A 20,966-nucleotide genomic window follows, 5' to 3' on the forward strand; every position below is an offset into this window, starting at 1 on the left:
ATATTTATATTTTATTCTTTTTGATGCTATTGCAAAGTAAAATGTTTTCTCAATTCATTTTTGAATTGTTCATTGGTACTATGTACACATACAATTGAATTTTATATATTAATCTTGTATCTTCCATATTGATGAATTCATTTATTGATTTTAATTTTTTAGTGGATTCCTTAGGATTTTCTGTATATGAAATCATGTCACTTGCAAAGTTTACCTCTTCTTTTCTAACCTGGATGACATTTATTTTTCTTGCCTTATTGCCTTGGCTATAGAACCTCCAGTAATGTTGAATAAAAGTGTTAAGAGTAGACATCCTTATCTTGTTCCTTATATATAGTAAGGGGGAAGCATTTAATCTTCTCCATAAAGTGTGTTAAGCTGTGTATTTTCATTAGATGCATTTTATCAAGTTCAGGAAGTTACTTTCTATAGCTAGTTTATTGAAATAGATTTTACTGCAAAAAGATTAGATTTTGTCAAATGCTTTTTCTGCATCTATTGAGATAATGATGTAGTTTTTATCCTTTATTGTATTGATATGATATATTACATTAATTGATTTCCAGATTTTAAACTGAGTTTGCATTCCTGAGATAAATCTTATTTGGTATATAATCTTTATTATGTTGCTGGACTTGAATTGCTAGTATTTTTTTGAAGATTTTTGTGTCTAAATTTATAGGAGATATTGGTCTGTAGTTTTCTTTTTCTTTCTTTTTTCTTTTCTATTATATTTTTTAGAGAGAAGGTCTAGCTGTTGCCCAGGCTAGAATGTAGTGGCACATCATAGCTTACTGCATCCTCGAACTTCTGAGCTCAAGCAATCTTCCCACCTTGGCCTCCCAAAGTGCTGGGATTATAGACATGAGCCACCATGCCCAGCCATTCTATAGTTTTCTTGTGCTGTCTTTGTCTGGTTTTGGGATCAGAGTAATACTGGCCTCTTAGAATGAGTTTCCTCCTCTTATATTTTTTGACAGAGTTTATGAAGGACTAATATTCTTCTTTAAACATATGTGGAATTCACAATTGAAAACATCTTGTCTTGTGCTTTTCTTTGTGGAAAGGTTTTAAATTCCTACTTCAATCTCTTTGTTAAAGGTCTAGTCAGATTATTTCTTCTTGAGTCAGTTTCAGTAGCTTGTACCTTTCAAAGAACTTGTCCATCTCATCTAAATTATCTAACTTTTTTGTCATATAATTGTTCACAATAATAATCACTTTTATTTCTTTAAGTTTGGTGGTAATTTGACCCTTCTATTTTTTTTTAAATTGAAATAGCTCAATGTCAATTTTGTTGAAGTTTTCAAAGAACTCTTTTGGTTACTGTTTGCATGGCTTATCTTTTCCATCCTCTTACTTTCAATCTACTTCTGTCTTCGAATCTAAACTGTGTCTCCTGTAGAAGGCATATAGTTAGATGATGTTTGTTTTTTTAAAATTCATTCTGCCAAGATGTTTTTTGATTGAAATATTTAATCCATTTACATTTAATGTAATTACTGGTAAGGTAGGATTTATATGTGCCATTTTGCTATTTATTTTCTATGTTTTATGTATCTTCCTCTATTTTTCAATTATGATCATCTTTCATGGTAGATATTTTCTAGTGTGCCATTTTAATTCCCTTATTTCTTTTACCATATTTTTTATTTTCTTAGTGGTTTCTCTGGAGCTTACAATTAGCATCTTAATTTAAAACAATTTAGTTTATATTAAAAGTAACTTAATAGTATACTCAAACTTTTCTCCAATATCTTCATTCCCCCCTCCTTTGTACTATTATTGTCATATAAATTATATCTTAAATATAAGCTTATTGACACAGGTTTATAATTATTACTATGTAATAAGTTGTAGTACATACTTAGTGCTGTGTACTAAGTTGCCTTTTAATAAAGATAGAACAGGATTATGAACAAAAATATACCATCTTTATATTTATTTCTGTAGTTACCTTTACCCACACTCTTTATATCTTCATGTGGATTCAAGTTACCATCTAGTGTCTTTTCATTTTAGTCTGAAGAATTCCCTTTAGTAGGATAGATTTGCTAGTAACAAATTCTGGGCTTTTGTTTATCGGAGGATGTCTTAGTTTCTCCTTCATTTTTAAAATTAAGCTTTTTGAGATGATTGTAGATTGACTGCAGTAGTGAGAAATAGTACAAAGAACCCATGACTTTATTTAGTTTCCTCCAGTATAATATCTTGCAAAACTGTAGTATGATATCACAACCAGGCTGTTGACAGTGACACAGTCATTATGCAGAACATTTCCATCACCGCATGGATCTCTCATGTAGCCACACTCACTTCCCTTCTTCCTGCACTCTGTCCTGAATCCCTGGCAACCACTAATATGTTCTACTAAATCCAACATCTGGGCCAGCTCAGAGACATTTTCTTTGGCTGCTTTTTACCCTATGTTTCTTGCATACTTTGCTATTTGTTTGTATGTCTAGTAATTTTTTTGTTGAAAACTGGATATTTTAGATAATACATTGTAGCAACTCTGGTATTTGGTCTGTCTCTCCCCAGAGTTTGTTGTTTTTCTTGTTGTTTACTTGTTCAGCAACTTTCTTGAACTAATTGAGTAGGTTCTGTGTTCACTGTCATTGAGTTCTCTTCTGTTTGGGGGGTTGTCGTTGGTTAAGTTTTTATTTTTATTTTTAAGTCTGAGTTCCTAGTAGTCACCTCTGGGTCACTAAAATTTAGTGATCAGCCAGTGGCCCCTCAGATTTCCTAAAATGCCTTGCCTCTGTGTTTTCCACCTTTTGCCAAGGGAATCTGTGTGAGAAGGCCCACCCTCAAACTATTTATAAGACAATTTTACCTTTCACTTCTTACCTGTGCAGGACCTCAAAGTTAGCTAGAGGTGGTTGGCTGAGGCCTTCTTCTTCCCCGTGTCTTTTGTGAGAGTGTACAGCACCTTGTTCATGCATGCAGCCTTTTAGATCCCCAGGAATATATCAGAGCTTTTCAAAGTTCCCTACGCCTTTTTGTTTGTTTGTTTTTTATGTTTTTGGTTTTTTTGTTTGTTCATTTTTGGGGGGCCAGTGTCTCACTCTGTTGCCCAGGCTAGAGTGCAGTGGCGTCATCATACCTCACTGCAACCTCAAACTCCTGGGCTCAAGTGATTCTCCTGCTTCAGCTTCTCCAGACTACAGGCACATGCCACCATGCCCTCCTAATTTTTCTATTTTTTTTTTTTTTTTGGTAGAGACAGGGTCTTGCTTTTGCTCAGGTTGGTCACAAACGCCTAAACTCAAATGATCCTCCCACCTTGGCCTCCCAGAGTGGTAGGTTTATAGGTGTGAGCCACTGCGCCTGGCCCCCATCCCCTTTTACTTCTCCAGGATTTCTCATTTAAGTCCTAGCCAGGCTCTTGTTTGCCACAACTGAAAGCACAGCCTTAGGTGGCTGTGATGTTGCCAGATTAGTATTAGTATTGTTTGAGTAGTATTCTGGAAGTAGGGCTTTTCTCAGTTAAATCAAATGGCCACAACACTCTGGGAACAGAGATTTCCCAGGTAGCTGCAGGTTCTAACAAACTATTGACTGTGCTGTGGGGATGTTGATTACTCAGGTACAAGTGTTATATCTGGGTTAAAAATATTAACATCTCTAGAACACATCTCATTTTCATCAATAAGATTGCCCATAATAGCTATAAAAACCACCTTCAGAAAAGCTAGAAACAGCAGAAATAATCCATTTGCATACAATACATTTGCATGTGTAGTCATTTCAGAGTTAAGATTCCTGGACATCTTCATATTAAAAAGAATCATTATATTGAATAAGTTAAAAATAATATCTGAATTTTAGTGTGCTAACATTAGGTAAGATTGAATAAGGGAATAAAAAATGAACTGTTTCTCGGGAATACAGGTGATGGTTATATTCAATGAACACATATAATAAGTTATGATGTAATTGCCTAACTCAGTAATATAAGAGTTATATAATGGATGGATATGATATGGGCATAACCCTAAAAGAGAAAGCCATATTTGAAAGATAATTGCCACAGATCTCCACCAAAATAAGTTTATACTTACCCTCTTGTCTAAATTTCTTATCAGGTAAGACAATGGAAAAAACTTTGTTATAAAATCTTTATTACATTTCCAATGGGGCAAAGTAAATTTTAAAGAATAAAATATAAAACCCTGCCAGAACTTTTCAGTGTTCCCATACTGCCAATTTTACCTTCCTTGGAAGAAAGACAAGCTCAATGTTTTCCCACAGAGAAGTATTAATTGTAAGGTATAATACACCAGCCCACAAAGGAATAGTACTTAGCTGTGCTCTTCCTATGAGCACTCAATTAACTGTATGCTTATAAACAGCATTTCCTCTGAATGTGTGTTGAAACTCACCTTATAAAATCCACAGCAGTAGAACATTTCTTGTTGCTAAGGGACTATGATACTGCGGTATTTAATGATGCTAAAACAGGAATATTTAAATTGTTCACATGCCTAGCTATCATCAATTTAAGCACTGAAATGGGAAAATGTTCTAACCTCTAATTACATTATTTAATGCTGAAATAATGAATGATCCTGTACTTTCTTATAAAGGACTAATTTTAAAGTAATATCAATAATAATGCATCAATAATCATAATCATAACAATGATATGAGTTAATACTTGAGGAACTATTGCATCATGCCAGGCACTGTTCTGAGTGGTTTATATGAATTAACCCACATAATCCTCATAACAACACTATTGGCTAGGGTTCCTTACTTTTGCACAAAAATAAAGCACAGAGAAGTTAAGTAACTTCCTCAAGATCATGCAGTTAATACAGGCAGAAGTTGAATTTCATATCCAACTGATCTCATTGCACTGTTCACACTCTTAACCACCATGCTATATTACACTAAGAAAACATTTTTTAAAATCTTAATTACATTTAGTTACCTGGGATTTGTTTTTCAGAGTGATAGTATTTATAGTACTTTAAGAACATACCTAGTCTTAGCCATAGAATATATTTTCTAAAAGCACTACTACCCTCTGATGGAACTGTATTCATAACGAAATTGTTTACATTACTATTATAACTTTAAATCTGCTTGGTTTAGGGATGTGCAGTAGGAATTTACATTGAGGTAGAAATCTGATCCTTATTTTACAAGACTAATCTTTGGGTCATGTCTTTGTCTCCAATGTATATTCAATCCTGATTAGGCTTAAATGAGCAGATTAAAAACACACAAAGAGATAAGTCTGGCTTACTTTAACAATGTAAATTTTTAAAGTGTAATGTGGAAGTATAACGTATCTAAATTTTTATGCTGCCATACTGAAGGTCTTTTTAGTTTTGGCTTCGATACTTATGGTTTAATTCCAAACTTACTGAAATACTATCTCTAGGAATAGTTCTTTAGTAGTATATCATGCTCTATATTTGTTTTTTATCGATAAATGGTCCTATTAATTATATTTATCTGCAGCATAGCAATACTTCAAATATCTTTATCATTGTGTAAGCATAGCTATGCAAAAGCATCCCCCTATTAAATTTCAGGACAAACATATATAAATTTACCCTAGATTAGCAATGTTTCTAGAATCAGTTATTTCAGCTCCAATTAAAAGACATGGGAATAGAGACTGGTTGATACAATTTCTACACTGTAAGTACCTGGTTAAAGAATATTCTTTCATATTCCAGATGGCATTTAAAAATAAATGCCTACCAAAAATTTTTAAAAGGCTTTCATAAACCCTGAACTCTATCATATTCAACATCTCAGTTTCACTTGTAAATATCTAATAGCAAGCTGATTGGATGTTAAGACTGGATAATGTTTTGAGAAACATTAGCTTAACGTATTTAAAGGGAAAATTTAAGAATCTGTAGTCTAACATAGAAGAGTATAAAAAATAAGCTTAGAAAAACAAACAAAAAAAATGGCCAGGCATAGTGGCACTCCCCTGTAGTCCCAGCTACGCAGGAGGATCGCTTGAGCCCAAGAGTTCAAGTCCAGCCTGGGCAATATAATGAGACACTGACCCATCTCTTTAGAAATGAAAACAAAAACAAAACAGTAAAAGAAAAAAAAGTAATAGCTTATATTTGATAATGCTTATTATGTAAATTCATTACCTAATTTTTTCCTCACAGCAACTCTCTGAGGTATTACTACCCTTATTTTATTGATGAGGAAACTGTTTCAGGGAGCGTAAGTTAACAGTAGGCTGGGGTTTAAAACATTCAATTCCAACTCATGCTTAGGTCCCTTCGGCTTACTGCTGCTTCCTTAAGGATCAAAATTTTTTCAAGAGAAACATAGTTCCTGTTTTCAAACAAAACTATGTTTAACTGAGAACATTACTAACAAATCTCCACATTCTGTAACAAAAAAAATCTCCCTACATCAATTCAATGTGAAAAGATACCATTTGAAATTTTTCTTTTGACATCAGATAGTTTTAAAACAGAACTTTGATCATTATGTAAAAATATGAGAGTGCAATCTCTCTCATGATAGAGGCTAACATGACACAGAAATAACATAGATCCTGAAGATGCATACTCTAAGAGAAGGCTAATTTAAGAGAAACTTTAAAAATGCAATATTTCCTCAGCATTTAGAAGTAGCAAAGTAAGTTTGCTCAAGCTTCCACATGGTAAGGCATCTGTGGGAGAGTAGCATTGTTCCTTTTACAGTACATTCATAACAATAATAGGTATCACACTATTGTACATCTGGTTTCAAGACACAAAGTTTCTCCATATTCTTCAGGTGAATAATCTACCAAACAAATCAAATTTCAAATTTGCAAGGACCTTCTTTGTGTTGAACTGCCATTTGTATAAAGCAGCAAAACTACAAGTTTTCACGGAGGAAGTGAGAGCTCCAGGTATCGAATGATTTTATAGTGATTCACAAGTGAGCACTTGCTACCTTTTGTAGGGTTAATGGTGCTATACAGCAGAGGTACTCACAGCAGAGGGAAGACAGGAGACCAAGAGAGAACCTCTCAAACATTCCCATTCCCCCAGTCTTTGGGATGGAATTACATTTGTGGGGGGAAGTCACCATACATTGAATAAAACAGAGGAGTGGAAACTCAGAATTGAGCAGACATTGTATGAGGTAGCTCAGAAAAATAGTAACAACACGGCCTTCCATTTCAAGCTTGAGGATATACAGTCGAAAACATGAAGAATTTGTGTAATAATATGACTATGAATCTACGTAAAGTTGTGGTTCTCAGAGAAACTCCTTACAATCTTCCATATTGCAATAAGTCAAAAAGTTCTTACCACCACATATTCGTTGTTTGATAAATGAGTACATTACCACAAGAAAGAATTTCCAATTCCAAAAAAAATATTGAAATTGGTCAAAGCTGCAAAGTACTAAAGGGAACATTATTAGAACCATATGATCTGACCATATGTTTATGCAAACATTTGTAACCAAAGTAAAATTTGTCAGTAATAGTCCACGTTTGAGTGGGTAGCAGCAGAGAAAATCTCAAGTTGTAGTTGTAAGTGTCTTTTATACTTAAGTGTTGAATGAATGGATGTTATCACAGAAATTGTTACCCTCAGATTTTAGATAGGTAGAAAAATGAGTTTAAATGAATCCATTGATTTTTGAAAATGGGGAAATAATAGATATGCTGGTTTATTTGAAGTCAGTATCTTGGAATATAAGTAATATGCTTCTCCTTGGCCATATTACTTTTAGGAATGAGTGAAGTTTAGGATTATTTTTGGGTGAATGCAAGGCTTGGGATAATTGTAATGTGTAGCCTATTTCCTTCTAGCCAACATTAGAAACAGGTATTAGTAGGATAAAAATGAACATGGTGAATAGCCTTGAAAGAGGTTGGGAAATTGCAAAAAGGCATTAGGCAAACTGAGACATTTATGCAAAGGGAAAAAGTACCTGGGTTTATGGGTCATTTGTTTGTATATAAGTACCCATCCCACTGTTTTTTAGAAACAGCTGGTGGAACCCAGTTCCTTTTATCCCTAAGTTGCCTCCATTGTTGCTGCTCTTCTCTTACCCAGGATGAGCCTGCAAAAGCACAAATCTGGAGTTGCATGCCATGGAATGTTTTTGGGGGGAGTTGTTATTGGAAACAGATGGATCAATGCCTCATCTATCCCAACGTGACATTTCTTATTTGTACATTTCTTTGTGTACAAGTTGAGTTTGAGATTCTGTTTTATTTTTTTCATCCTTTGCAATTCTTAAGACAGCAGAACTTATTTTAAAAAGTGATTTAAAAACTACTTTTCATTTGAGAACTCATGAAAATGAAAAAGATACTTTATTTACATTTGAAGACTTTAGAAAGTGACAAAAAAGCCATGTAGCCATTAAATAAGTTTGCCTTCTTTCTTCACTGAGGTCTGATAAACCATTAATGCAATTTTTGAATGGTTAACGGCTATACTGGCACTGTCGATGATATAAATTTTCTTCACTTTCTGATTGACTTAAGTGATGGCAAAGGGATTGTGTACAATTTAACATTCAGGAAGATTCTTTGGATTTTCATCCTCCCATTATTCTTGGAAAAAGCTTTTCAAGGATATTCCTAACAATGAAATAAGGTGAAAAATATTTAGGAAAGGCATTTCATGCCAACAATTATATTTCTTAATTTCCTAAAAAAAAGAAAAAACTAACTTCTGACTGTGGTAATTTCTTAAGGTGTGTTTATAGATGTATGTTAGTAAATCAGAAGAGAATTTGATTCTATGGAGAATTATTGTACATAGTGTTGACAATGAAACAGGTAAATATATTACCATTAAACTCTATTATCACCAAAATGTACTGCTTCTCATAATAAACTCTATGGTCACATACAGTCACAAAGAATGTGATTGAGTGGCTTTTTAATTAGTATTTTCATAAGTTCACTTCTTGGTTATCTACAATTGTACCTTTCCCTAAGAATGCCTTGAGAAAGTCAAGTTAATATGAACAAAACTACATTAAAAACAATGTGGTGCGTTGCCGTCAATATAACTTTGTCTTGGTACTAAATTTCTCTGGGCCTCAGTTACTTCATGTTTAATATACGGGAAGTAGACAACTTCTAAAGTACTCTAAAATACTAAAATGGTAATAAAAATATAAACGAATCAAAGCAGTGCCTAAACAAAAGTATCTAGTTTCAGTTAAGTTTGTAGACCGGAACAGTGCCATAAATTGGGTCATTATTTTAAGGCATATACCAGATGCAAGAATGACAAACATGGTCTTACTTGGTACAGATTTATAAATCTGGTACAGAAGACAGATGCAAAAATAGACAACTTTAACATAGTGGTTGAAAATACTATGTTGAAATTACATACTGGGGGTCAAGATAGATGAGGTATACTTAATCCAGTTGGGAGGACATGGTAAGCTTCCAGAGGAATAATGTCTTAATGGAATTTCTCAGGATGAGTAGGAGTTTGCCAGGTAAAGAAGAGGAAGGGAACTCTGCACAGGTGGAAAAGCATTAGCAAAGGCAATGGATTTGAAATAGCATGGCCTGTTTTTAAAATTATTCTTAATGATAAAGTTAGCAAAGGGTGGCAGATGAGGTTGGAGATGTTGAGTAGGACCAGATTACGAAAAACCTGATACATCTTCATAGGAAGTTTTGACTTCATCTTGTATAAAGAAGGGTTTTAAACAGGTGAGTTAAATGGTCTAACATTTTAGATCAACTAACTGGCAGTAAAGGTGGAAGATGAACTTTAGGGGCAAGACTGGCGGCAAACAGACTAGTTAAAAACTAGTCTAGGGCCAGGTGCGGTGGTTCACATGTGTAATCCCAGCACTTTAGGAGGCCAAGGCAGGAGGATTGCTTGAGGCCAGGAGTTCAAGACCCAGCCTGAGCAAGAGTGAGACCCCCATCTCTACAAAAAATAGAAAAAATTAGCCAGGCATGGTGGCATGTGCCTGTAGTCCTAGCTATAAGGGAGGCTGAGGCAGGAGGATCGCTTGAGCCCAGGAGTTTCAAGTTGCAGTGAGCTATGATGATGGCACTTCACTCTAGCTCAGGCAACAGAGCAAGACTCTGTCTAAAAACAAACAAATAAAAAAACTAGCCTAGAAAAGAGATTATAAGGATCTGAATTAATGCATTTACAATGAAGATGGAAAGGAAGAGAGTTGAGAAATAATTAGGGGTCAAAACTGGCAGAAAGGATTTAATGACTGGTTAGACATGGTGGTTGAAAGAGAGAAAGGAAACTTGGTGGCTTGCTGATTTAAGATTTGCATAACTAGAGAGATGATGGAACTATCAGCTGAAATACTAAGAGTAGGTTTCAGAAAAGAATTGATTTGTGCAAATTGCGTTTGAGATGCTATGGGACATCCAAGATGTGGAGGAGACAGCTGGACCAATGAGTCAATAATCATCAGCATATAGGCCAATAGAGGACAAGATTCTCCCCAGGAAGCATGTAATCTAGGAAGAGAAATGGGCTTTAAAAGAAGTAACGTGTAACTTTAACCCAGTTGCTCGTGGGTGAGGGGCAAGCGGGGGAACTAATTGTCACGGAAAATACATAAGCTGAAAAGCATGTTGAGAAACCAATCGAGACTGAAGTCATAACACTTCAGTGGCACCAATCCACACTAACGTACAACTTCCTTCAGCAGAGCTCAACTGTCCAGCAAAGATAGACTGTGACATTAAACTAGGTTTGGGGATTTTGCAAGACCGGGATAGCAGAATGACAAAGGTAGACAGGAGTTCAGGACACTAGTGATAGATTAGTTGCAGTGACTGACTAGGGAGTCCAACTTGGAAGGAAGACTGAAGGAGGCTGATAAACCGGAATAAAATAGAGGGAGAAGGCAGCGAAGGAGTAATGGAGTGGAAGCTGAAAGGACGGAGGATGGTGGTGGAAGAAACGTATGTTAGCGTTCACAGTTACATGAGTAAGTTTTAGGGTATGTATAGTCATTGGAAGTAGGTAGATGAAATAGAGGTGAAATCAAAAAAGTCAAAGTCCAGAAACTGAGGCTTTGGTATTACATAAGTTGGTAAGGTGTTAACAATCTGGAATCGGAAGTTACAACACCAGGGTACTAATACTGACTGTAATGTCACTAGTTAGCTATTACATAGGGCAAATCTGTTAAGTTCTTTGGGTTATTTTGGGAAGATTCCTTCTTCTCATCAAAAAACAATTTACTAAGCGCCTACTATGTGCCAAGCAGAATACTAGGCTCTAGGACTGTTTCTGCCCTCAAAGAGTTCATACTCCTTCCCGGGAGTTAATGGATGTATCTTTGTTTAGCATTATAAAAATGTTGTGAGATGATTCTGGAAACTACTTTCAAAGAAGATAATGTGGCTTGTTTTCAGATTTCCAAGACTATGCCTTTCACAAGGAGATTTGGGAGAACAAAGGTAGACTAAAATCAATATGAAAGTACAAACGTGTATCACAACATTTTGGCATTATGACCTTGATAGTGGTTTCATTATGTTTCATTTTGCTCATTTGTAAAATGAGAATAATACAAACCTGTATTGTTGACTTTGGCAGGCTGTTGTGAGAACCAATATGAGCTAATGGTTGTGAAAGCTCTATGATATACATTACACGCTATACAATAGAGCACTATAGAAAATGTATTTAGGTAAATTAACACAATAATCCAGAGCAGAGAGGCTGAGCTCTGGAGATGGGAACATCAAGGAAATCAGCATATCCTGGTACTCATTCAAGAATAGATTTCAAAATTGTAAGCATTTTTTCCAAAAAATTAAATCTGTCAAAATGTTTTCTGTGTTAAATGAATTCTGTTAATTTATAGAACTTCTACTACAATCCTAATTTGTACATACAAGAATGCATATGTTCAACAAAACACTGTCATATGCCTTGCTTCTATTATAGCTCTCATCATACTGTACCATACTGTACAAATGTTTACTTGTATGTGAATTAGGGTATGAATTCATGGTGGAGATGATCCTTTTCTTACCCATCTTTGGTACCCCTAAAGCATAGCACAGCTCTTGATGCAATGCAAATTCTCAAAGTATGCCGGATGAATGAGTGGATGTATGAGTAAATGCCAGGTAATACGAAGGACTGCTCTTATCCTTCAGGGGTCACAGTATACAGGAGAGATAGACTTATACATAATTAATTGCAGTATCATACAAAAAGTATTACTTTGGAATACACAGGCAGGAAAAATCAATTTTGACCCAGGGTGGTAATGGAACTAAAAGGCTTTTATAAAAAGGCTGACATTTAGGCTAATCAATCAGTTGGTAGGAAGTCCAATTCATACTTTAGAATCCAATTACATCAGAATAATACTGTTTATAAGCATCTCAAAGGAAACTGCAAAAGTCCAACATTGTTTTTGTAGGTTAAGTTGGTGAAGGTACACCCTTTGGAATAAAAGAAAAAGACAATCTCTAACCCACAACTGAAGGGATAAAGGTTCAGTACACAGGCATGGAGAAAGTACAAGGGATTGAATGCAGTCATGGCAGTAAGAATAAAAAGTCTGGAATAGAGAAAGTTCTCCAGAGTATGGAAATTGGTCAAATAGGTGTATATGAGACCTTGAGAAATAAACACACTGTTAATAGAATGCTCCATTCAATTCATTTGGTCAGCAAATGTAATGTTGGGAGTATAGCAACAAACACAGGCCAAAAACAAAAGTTCCTTCCCTAATGGATCTTCTGTAGAATCTTCTCATTGGAACCCATTGGGTTTCAGTGTTTCTTTGATGACCTTTTTTTTTGTTCTCAATATGCCAAATGGTAAGATATAAAAATATGAAGTTAGAAATAGAAAATAAACTCTCATAATATTTAAGTCTTGTTAGTAAAAGAATAATCATATAGATTTACTTTTTTTTTTTTTTACAAAAATCTCAAAGTGCTTTTCAGCACATGGACCAAACTCTAACAGGTTTATTAGTCCTTTGAAGGTACAATTTCAGGATGCCAAGATATCAATTATACTAAATTATTGTTTCAAATTAATATTTGGACAGTGTTTTAGAATTTACAAAGCACTTTTATGTATCATCTCATTTAATCCTGTATCATCTCATTTAATCCTCACAATAATTTTTTCTTTTCTTTTTTTTTTTTTTGAAACAGAGTCTTGCTCTGTTGCCAGGGCTAGAGGGCAGTGGCATCATCATAGCTCACTGTAACCTCAAACTCCCGGGCTCATGCGATCCTCCCTCCTCAGCCTCCCAGTGGCACACATCACTGCATCCAACTTTACTTTATCGCAGTTTATATTTAGGTGAGCCTATACTCTAAATAATTCCTTAACTTCAGGTCATGCCCAGTCTCCAACAATGATACTGAAGATGGCACAAAGTAAGCTTTTATAGTTCCTATCTCCTCCTGCTTTAGTTAATAATTCAGCTCCACAAGCAAGAGTCCTGACTGGCAAAGCAGAGTACTTGGATCCTTTTGTTACTGATAAAAAAAGATTAACATTTGAAAGGACAGTTAATATTTAAATATGAATACTATAACATCAGTTTGCAAAACAGGGAAAATATACCCAGACAATACTCCATCCAAAATAATAACAAATCATACTTAATACCTTTAAAACTTTTCAACTGTGTATGAATCATATGTATAAGATGATGGCACCTAATTAGTTTACATGAATGATTTGCCACGTGTACAATTTAGTACTTTATAATAGCAGGGAGCCAAATTAAACACTTTAATATTGAGTTCTATAAATATTGATGTAAAATGCTTTAATATGAAATTTTGGGGAAAAGCATAAGATAATCAAAATCATATAAATTCCTTAAAAAGACTGAGCCAAGAAAATACAAATTAATTATAATAAGTACTAAAATATCTACCTAATTATGCCTTATTAAATATTCCTTTTAATCAGTATTTACTGTAAGGTTTTCAAAGATTAGTTCCTGGTAACTGTAAGTTTCATATAGCTTATGTTTTCTTTCTAATACATTGAAGTATGTTTATTACAGAGTGGAATTTGGTGTAAGATAGGTTGTTTTGGACCTAGTCCAAGAGAGTTTAGTTACTGAAAGCACCTCATTATAAGGTGGTCTTACCAATAAGGTGATCCACTGGCTCAGATCCCATAGATATTATAACAAGGCTCTATTGTGGAGTACAGGAAGCTGGGCAGCTAATGGTTCTATCAAATGAAACCCTAAGAAACAAAATTTTTTTTTTTTTTCCAGAGACATGAAAATCATTTGGGGCCAGTGGATCATAAGCCTTGGTCATTTTCTAAATTTCCATTTCTTCAAGTGATGATCTTTGTTTCATAGCCCCACAGATATTTCACATTAAGGTTTGAGCTTCCTTATACATTCATTGTCTGATGTGGTCTTACATTTTTGTTTTTGATTATGAAAAATTTCATCAATACTATTTATTTACAAAAGATCGACTGAATTTACCTATGGAAACAAGAAATTACCAAGAATTCATACAGGTTAAAGTAAGTTCTTATGTAGGTCACTGAGAAATCTGAGGTTTAAAAGACCATAAGTGAGAATTTTGGAGTAATCAAATACAAAAAGGATGCCATCACTTAGAGATTACTCTACAATAACCACTTTTGAAAGATTTTATAGTAGGCACTTTGATTTTACAAAATTTTATAAGCAGTTCTAAAGAATTAAATATTTTGAATGTGTTTATTATAGGAAAGTAATATTACAAAGTCCTGTTGCAGAAAAATGGGGGGAAAACTTCTTAAAAATCATGTTTTGAATAGAAAGATCGTAACAAAAATGTGAACTTAGAAACTACCAAATTTAAAACCATGTAATAATTAAATGTACAGTAGTAGCATAGTAGTAGTTTCTCATTAATTTCCAACACAATTCTAGAAAGTTTTCAGTAATCCATCTAAAATTCAAAAGTCAAGTCATGAAACATCTACTCTTTACATTGTGCTTCTTCCATGAACAAAGCCCATTCTCCAACTGGTAGTTTATCTAGTTTGTGGCCTATATGCTCTATTTACTTTCAGCCTTCAAATAAATTCAGTATTATTTGATATGATTGCATGTGTAAGGCAAACATTACCTGATAAATTATCTGCTAAACAATTTTTACCTTATATATCTGAACAACATTAAAAAATTAGCCAGGCATGGTGGCTCACACCTGTAATCCTAGCCCTCTGGGAAGCCGAGGCGGGTGGATCGCTCGAGGTCAGGAGTTCGAGACCAGCCTGAGCGAGACCCTGTCTCTACTAAAAATAGAAAGAAATTATCTGGACAACTAAAAATATATATAGAAAAAATTAGCTGGGCACGGTGGCACATGCCTGTAGTCCCAGCTACTCGGGAGGCTGAGGCAGTAGGATCGCTTAAGCCCAGGAGTTTGAGGTTGCTGTGAGCTAGGCTGACGCCACAGCACTCACTCTAGCCAGGGCAACAAAGTGAGACTCTGTCTCACAAAAAAAAAAAAAAAAAAAAAAAATTAACCAGCCAAATCATTTTTTCTTTCCACTAACAATTCTTTACTGTCAATCTCTGTCTAAGTATAGTTAGGGAAGGTTTCATACAATCCAAGGGTGTACTCTACATATCTGATATGATGTACTAGAAATTGATGACTTGCCATGTGCCCAGTACTCTTTTAAATGCTTTTATGTGTTTTAACTTATTTAACTTTATAAACATTTCTTTAAAAAGCATGTTATCAGTAATGAAAATGGTCTATGTCCTACTCTATAAAGGCCAGCAGTTTATACTTCTTGGACTATCATCTTGGTCAAAGTTGTGATTTTACACCTATTTCAACAATGATATGATTCTATACAATTTTTGAAATACCTTTTCGAATTTCTAAAAGCTTGGGGCGCACATATTTATGTACATTCTTAATAATGGCAATCTTTAGCTTCAGAGAGAATGAGATTTTGGAAAGAATAGGAAGTCTCATCTAGCTAGGGAATGGGATGGCATTTGAGATCAAGTTGGGTGATAACACTATGATGTGACTATAAATAATATGCTTGATTTTCTTATGTTGTTTACCAATTTCTAAAGGCAATTTCAAAAGTCCCCAAAATGTTTTAATTGCAGTATTGTTAAAATAAATATCTAGTATTCCAAGTTATGCACATATTCATATAATTGTTCTCTAAATGCAGATGAGTAAGAGTCACTTCACCTTTTTTATAAAATGGTTTATGCTTTAAGCATTGTGGAACATAAGCAAATGAAAATTGACTCAGTAAAATATCAACAGATATTCCTTTATAGATTTTTAAAGTTGAAAGGGATTTGTATGACTTTATATAGTACTAACGTCTGCATTTTACAGATGAAACTAATTCCATGAAAGGCATGTTCATTGCCAAAAAGACTTAGCAAATTAGTGGCAGAGCCAGGAATAAAGCCCAAGTCTTGTCTTCCACCTGGTTATTTATTTTTTTCACTACACTACTATCATTATCTGTGGTTTAAGAACAATACCAGAGGGGAGAAATAGTTTCACTCTTTCAAAACAATGTAGAAATTACCTTCTAATCTAGTAGTTGGTACTTGTTACTCACTGATCCAATAAGAAAAATATATTGACAATTTACCAATTAAAGGATTTATCTGTAGCTTGGGATATTTTAGATCCCACCTAATAGATAAATCCTTTAATTGGTAAACTGTCAATTTAAATTTCTTTGAACTATGCTTACAGTTGTAACACTCAGTGCTATGGAAACAGATAAGTTGTATTAAATCTAAATGCCAGCAAAATAAAAGCAAACATATGCATATATAATAATCCATTTATCCAAATGAATATAAAAAATAATCCTGATTCTAGGGAATTTTGACTTGAAAATAATAGACCATACACACTACTTGAACAACTCATAAAATTTTAATTCAAATCATTTACAAGAAGTCAAAGCGCCCACTGAATAACAGATGTTTCTTAGAAAAAGATTAGTGAGTGTCTTTTTGGAATGACATCAGAGATGAGCATCTTTTATAATCATTTTTGATCAGCTGTATAGTTTCATTCATAAAAACATAACAGTCAAAATTCACAGAAAAAATTACTGTGCTCTAAGGAAACATATTTCAGTTGCAGTTATATATGTGTTTGCTTATCAAATTTATATATGAAGTTTTCTACCTTAATAATTGTATAACTAAGGCTTTATGCCAGAACTTATCACTTTTTCCCCACAGTGATGATGAAGCTAAATAGTTAGAACTGAAAAATTGGAGTACTTCATTTGGCATTTTATAATTTTATATAAATTTTTTAATAACCTGTTTGTTTGATTTTTAGCTTTAAGTATGCAGTTTAATAAGGGAATAAACTTTTCAAGACAGGTAATTTCTAAAAAAGTTTCAGACAGATTTGAGGTGAAACATGGCTGTGGTGTGACTAGCCTGCTATTATTAATCTTTCTGTACCAGCATGAAAATAAATGGATGAAGAGAACTACAAAATATGATTATTTATATGAAATTGGAAATGCTATAGGAAACTCTAAATAACTATCAGATTGATTAATTTTAAATTGCACTTAGCTATGAAAGACTTAAGGAAAATATTTTGTATGAATCACTTTATCAAAACTCAAATAGTAAAACTTACATTTCTGAACATAAAATATACTTAAAAATCTGCTGACAATTAAAGTGAAAAAAATATATCCAAAATTTTTTGAAAGTACCCCACTTATCCAATGTACAAATTATTACTTACAATAGAGTTTAACATAAGCATGACAAAATATTTTTACAGCTTGAGAGTTAAGTATTATTACCGAACACTAGGGAACACACCTTTATTTTTGGAAGGAGACTGTTTAAAGTTCTTTATTTCCGTTTCATGAGTTTTCCTCAGTTCCAATTAATTTATCCAAGTTGTTTCTACATTACCATCCACGTTACTAATTTTATTTTCTTCAATGGAAAATGATTCCATGATTTCCATGGAATGGCATGATTCCATTCAACTTTGTATCTGTGCATGTCATCTCAGCTTTCATTTCACTGACTGAATCCACTTCTTCCATAGTTCCAGTTTCAGAAATGTTTTCAGCTAAAATGCAATTTGAATTATTAGCCAATCTATTGCTTCTATCAGTTTCAACTAGGTCATTTTTTTCTTCATCTGTATCTACTGGATCATAAAGTTCAGGTGTAAAATAGATAGATTCATCTTCTTCGGTTTCAAAAGCTCTATTTGGAGTGGAACATTTAGCTTCTTCACCTTCTAGAGACAATTTAATGTCCGGATCCAGGGTTTCTTCACAACAGAGTGCATGTTTGGAATGATTTTCTTTTGTAAGAGTAGCATCAGTCTTTATTGATGAAATAATGGCTTCTGATTGAGAGCATGACCCAAATGATGTGTTTACTGTCAGATTTGAGGATTCACATTTATCAGTGAGTGGCAAAACAGTTTTACTTTCCATCTTTTCTGTTTTGAACCTGGAAGGACTAGAGGCACAATTCTCTGATGACCTGAGCGCAGGTGTTGCAGTCAGTATTTTACCGGTGAAATACTGTCCCAAAGAATTAAAGCTAGACCAGCTGACTCTGTCTGTTTGTTTGTTGAAAGTTGGGCTTGTGGATCTGGAAATCACAATTTCTTCTGTTTTCACTGCTTGGACAGACTCTTCTAAGAACACTAGACCATCTAAGAATACAAAAATTTAAGAGCTTTAACTTTCTGATTATTAACATAATAATTGTTAGACTAAAATAATTATTTATTAGAAATAATTAAATAGCTCTATAGGATACATAACTTAGATCCTACAACCAGTAGTTGTGAACTTTTTTTTACCTTAGAACTTAAAGAGGTTCATGCTTTAAAAAGGGCCTATTGGGGGAAAAAAAGTTAAGAAGAAAGAGGGCTAAGTAAAAGAGGGAACAGGCTGTAAAAATTTGCCTCGAAAAACTGACCTAGACTAATTCTCTTATTTAATAAATAAGGAAACTGACAAGTACAAGGCTAAACTATTTGCTCAAAGTTATAAAACCAGTTAGAAAGATCAGGACTAGAAATTAGTTTCCTGATTACCAGGATAATAGCCTTGAATTTACTAGGATAATTATTTAGAAATATATACTACTGGCCGGGTGTGGTGGCTCATGCCTACAATCCCAGCACTTTGGTAGGCCTGGGTGGGAGAATAGCTTGCAGTCAGAAGTTTAAGACCAGTCTGGGCAACATAGCGAGACCTCATCTCCACAAAAAATAAAAAAATTATCCAGGCGCTGCACACCTGTAGTCCCAGCTACTCGGGAGGCTGAGGCAGAAGGATCACTTGAGCCCAGGAGTTTGAGGTTGCTGTGAGCTAGGCTGATGCCACGGCACTCTAGCCCAGGTGACAGAGCAAGGCTCTGTCTCAAAAAAAAAAAAAAAAAAAAAAAGCCAAACAAAAAAAAACAACTCAACCTGCAGGGATAGCTAGGCAGGTATTCTTATTTTCTATTATGACTCAAATAGGTTAAGTGACTTACTCAGGATCACAAAGCTAGTAAGTGGCAAAGCTATTTAGTGGAAACTGGTCTCTTGACAAAAGTTTGTTCCCATTGGAAAACACCATACTATTTCATCATTTTATAACAACATCTTATATTACAACTAACATATTTAAGGAAATTAATCTATACCCAAATAAATATCATTTCACTAAATATAAGACTTCTCTGTCAAATGTAAATGGGCAGAACTTTTCATACTTTTCTCCTTTCTGGAGATGATGCCACTTGGTAGAGATGGATTTTTAGTAATCATTTTAGGACACTGTGGTTCCTGGACAGACATTTTTGCTTCATCTTCTTTAGTATTTTCTGGTGATAGATGACTTGATGCTTCCAATAAATAATTCACAGTATTGTCCTTCAAACAGGTCACTTCAAGTGTAGACTCATCATTCTGCCTATACTTTCTGTTCTTTTTGGAAACATCAGTGACTTTTTGTTGCTTTTTGGAAAATTCAGCCAAGGACTCCAGTGCACTTTCAAAGGTTGAATGGTGCTGAATCTGCTGTCGTATCCATTTAGAAAGTCCTAAGGACAAAAGTAAATCCAGGGGAAAATCTGGTTACTCAGTTACTAAGATAGAGCTTACTTTTTATACAGAAACAATCTAATTTGCATTTTCAATGTACAGAATGGTTCTCAATATTTTTTCCTGCAATTTTACTTAATATGTATAATATGTTCATATATCAGTAACATTTCTCTTCATATGCAGTGATTGCCACGTAGAGAGAAGGAAGAGTCAGTGGGAGTAGGGTGAAGAGAGGGAAACATACTATTCTCTCATTAAGAATAACTGGTGAGGCCAGGCGCAGTGGCTCACGCCTGTAATCCTAGTACTCTGGGAGGCTGAGGCAGGTGGATCGCTCGAGGTCAGGAGTTCGAGACCAGCCTCAGCAAGAGCGAGACCCCGTCTCTACTAAAAATAGAAATTATCTGGCCAACTAAAAATATATATATAGAAAAAATTAGCCGGGCATGGTGGCGCATGCCTATAGTCCCAGCTACTCGGGAGGCTGAGGCAGTAGGATCGCTTAAGCCCAGGAGTTTGAGGTTGCTGTGAGCTAGGCTGACGCCACGGCACTCACTCTAGCCCGGGCAACACAGCGAGACTCTGTCTCAAAAAAAAAAAAAAAAAAAGAATAACTGGAGAATATGGCAAATTAAAGTTCACCATAATTTCCCACAAAAGTTACTGACCTTTTTCATATAGGGAAACTAGAAGTTGTAAACAATACAATCTTCCACTCCAATATTCTGAATTTTACTCCTTTTGCAAAAATAAATTCAAGATTCCATTTTCAAAGGTTTTTTTGTTCTCGTCCTCTACCAAGTCTAAATACATCTTAAAATACTCTGGAGGTGAAGGAAATGATACTGTCTTTTGGGCAAATCACATCCCCTCTGGATTTTTATACAATTATGTTTAATATATAAGTAATCAGACC

General features: G+C 34.4%; 1 protein-coding gene across 2 annotated transcripts in view; it reads right to left on the reverse strand.

Annotated features, from left to right (window-relative positions):
• Positions 1-16,866: 16,866 nt before the first annotated feature.
• The window catches only part of BRIP1 (BRCA1 interacting helicase 1), a 137,186-nt gene continuing 133,086 nt past the window's right edge, over positions 16,867-20,966 (reverse strand). For both annotated transcript variants that reach the window (XM_045525599.1, XM_045525600.1), the window contains 2 exons: positions 19,717-20,046; positions 16,867-18,664 (listed from right to left, as the gene is read on the reverse strand). In XM_045525599.1, the coding sequence (XP_045381555.1) occupies positions 17,928-18,664; positions 19,717-20,046 (1,067 nt within the window). In that variant the 3' untranslated portion in view covers positions 16,867-17,927. The remainder of the gene's footprint in view (positions 18,665-19,716; positions 20,047-20,966) is intronic.

This window comes from Lemur catta, chromosome 15, assembly GCF_020740605.2.
Source record: "Lemur catta isolate mLemCat1 chromosome 15, mLemCat1.pri, whole genome shotgun sequence".
Classification (NCBI taxonomy): domain Eukaryota; kingdom Metazoa; phylum Chordata; class Mammalia; order Primates; family Lemuridae; genus Lemur; species Lemur catta.